This window comes from Sinocyclocheilus anshuiensis, unplaced genomic scaffold (genome assembly GCF_001515605.1).
Source record: "Sinocyclocheilus anshuiensis isolate Anshui unplaced genomic scaffold, SAMN03320099.WGS_v1.1 scaffold1816, whole genome shotgun sequence".
In the NCBI taxonomy this organism is placed as follows: Eukaryota; Metazoa; Chordata; class Actinopteri; order Cypriniformes; family Cyprinidae; genus Sinocyclocheilus; species Sinocyclocheilus anshuiensis.
The window spans coordinates 636,078-637,426 of record NW_015557182.1 but is presented as its reverse complement, the minus strand read 5'-3'; the positions used below and the strand labels follow the sequence as shown (position 1 = coordinate 637,426).

At 37.3% G+C, this 1,349-nt stretch overlaps 2 protein-coding genes and 2 non-coding genes across 4 annotated transcripts in view; 2 read left to right on the top strand and 2 right to left on the bottom strand.

Moving 5' to 3' along the window:
* The window catches only part of LOC107678664 (cholesterol 24-hydroxylase-like), a gene marked incomplete at its 5' end in the record, with an annotated part of 26,535 nt that extends 25,645 nt beyond the window's left edge, over positions 1-890 (top strand). The window contains one exon of the mRNA XM_016474017.1: positions 741-890. The remainder of the gene's footprint in view (positions 1-740) is intronic.
* The window catches only part of LOC107678670 (cholesterol 24-hydroxylase-like), a 13,820-nt gene extending 12,930 nt beyond the window's left edge, over positions 1-890 (top strand). The window contains exon 15 of the mRNA XM_016474029.1: positions 588-890. Within this exon, the coding sequence (XP_016329515.1) occupies positions 588-728 (141 nt within the window). The 3' untranslated portion in view covers positions 729-890. The remainder of the gene's footprint in view (positions 1-587) is intronic.
* On the bottom strand, positions 89-161 carry trnat-ugu (transfer RNA threonine (anticodon UGU)). Its single transcript has one exon. It is a non-coding gene; the product is annotated as a tRNA-Thr (tRNA).
* A 331-nt stretch (positions 891-1,221) lies between the features above and the next one.
* On the bottom strand, positions 1,222-1,294 carry trnat-ugu (transfer RNA threonine (anticodon UGU)). The gene has a single exon. It is a non-coding gene; the product is annotated as a tRNA-Thr (tRNA).
* Positions 1,295-1,349: the final 55 nt, after the last annotated feature.

Below are 1,349 nucleotides of genomic sequence, written 5' to 3'. Positions count from 1 at the left end.
TTATTTGTATTCGGTGAAATGGTAACATTTCTTTACTATGGTGCACAGATAATATTTTATAAACATGTCTGAAGAAAAATCTCCATATAGGCCCCAGCGAGGATCGAACTCGCGACCCCTGGTTTACAAGACCAGTGCTCTAACCACTGAGCTATGGAGCCAACTGTGACATATGAGGCGAAGAAAATGCTATTATCACATATGATTCATCTAGTAGTGTAGTAGTGTAAAACATTTTTAGCACTTTCTTTGACGTTGTGCGTTATGAGCCAAAGAGCATGAATATGACAATTTAAGATTTCTAATTGTGTTCTTATCTGTAAGGCCTTATTACTGCTACTATCCATTTGCACTTGGTCCACGAACCTGTCTGGGGCAGGTCTTCTCACAGGTGATGAAGCACACAACACACACACACACACACACACACACACACACACACATTTGTACCTCCCTTTCTCCTTCAGAAATTTTGGACTTACAGAACATGCAGGCTCATGTTTTGTATTCTTTTAGATGCTTGATTGATACTTGTTTGCCAAGCGCCAAATTTTCCATTGACAACTCTGCTGTCTTTCTACATTCAGATGGAGGCAAAAGTCGTGCTTGCCAAACTGCTTCAGAGATTTGAGTTCAGTCTGGTTCCTGGACAGTCTTTCGACATTAAAGACACGGGAACTCTGCGGCCCAAGAGCGGAGTGATCTGCTACATTAAACGCTGCTCATAGGACATGTTTAAGGCCCTTGTTTTGTGCCAACTGTGAATACATCACCTTCAAACATTAACCTGAGCACAGAAGTTTTAACATGCTAATCATTTATGGTACATCTGCACTTTTAATTTAATTCAGTTTTATCGTAGTCCTTCATTATGGTGATTTAAGGTTTTTGTTTAAATACATTATGTAGATTATATAAATATGATTATTATATAAACATAACAGGCTACATGCACAATGAGAATCAGCTTAATCAGTAAAAAGTGTCTGGTATATGTTTAAAAATGTCAAAATCTTAAAACATTCTGTTTATCTGATTTTAAAATGGTCTTATAAATGGGCTTATATTACACACTATTAAACACAGTGCAATAAAACATAAAAGATGGTTTGATCTTTTACAGTGTTTCATATTAGAATTAGGTGAAACTATAACATTTTTTTTACTTAAGTAAAAAGATAATATATTACGTATATGTCTGAAGAAAAGCAACCACCGTGCAGGCCCCAGCGAGGATCGAACTCGCGACCCCTGGTTTACAAGACCAGTGCTCTAACCACTGAGCTATGGAGCCAGCTGTGACATATGAGGCGAAGAAAATGCTATTATCACATATGATTCATCTAGTA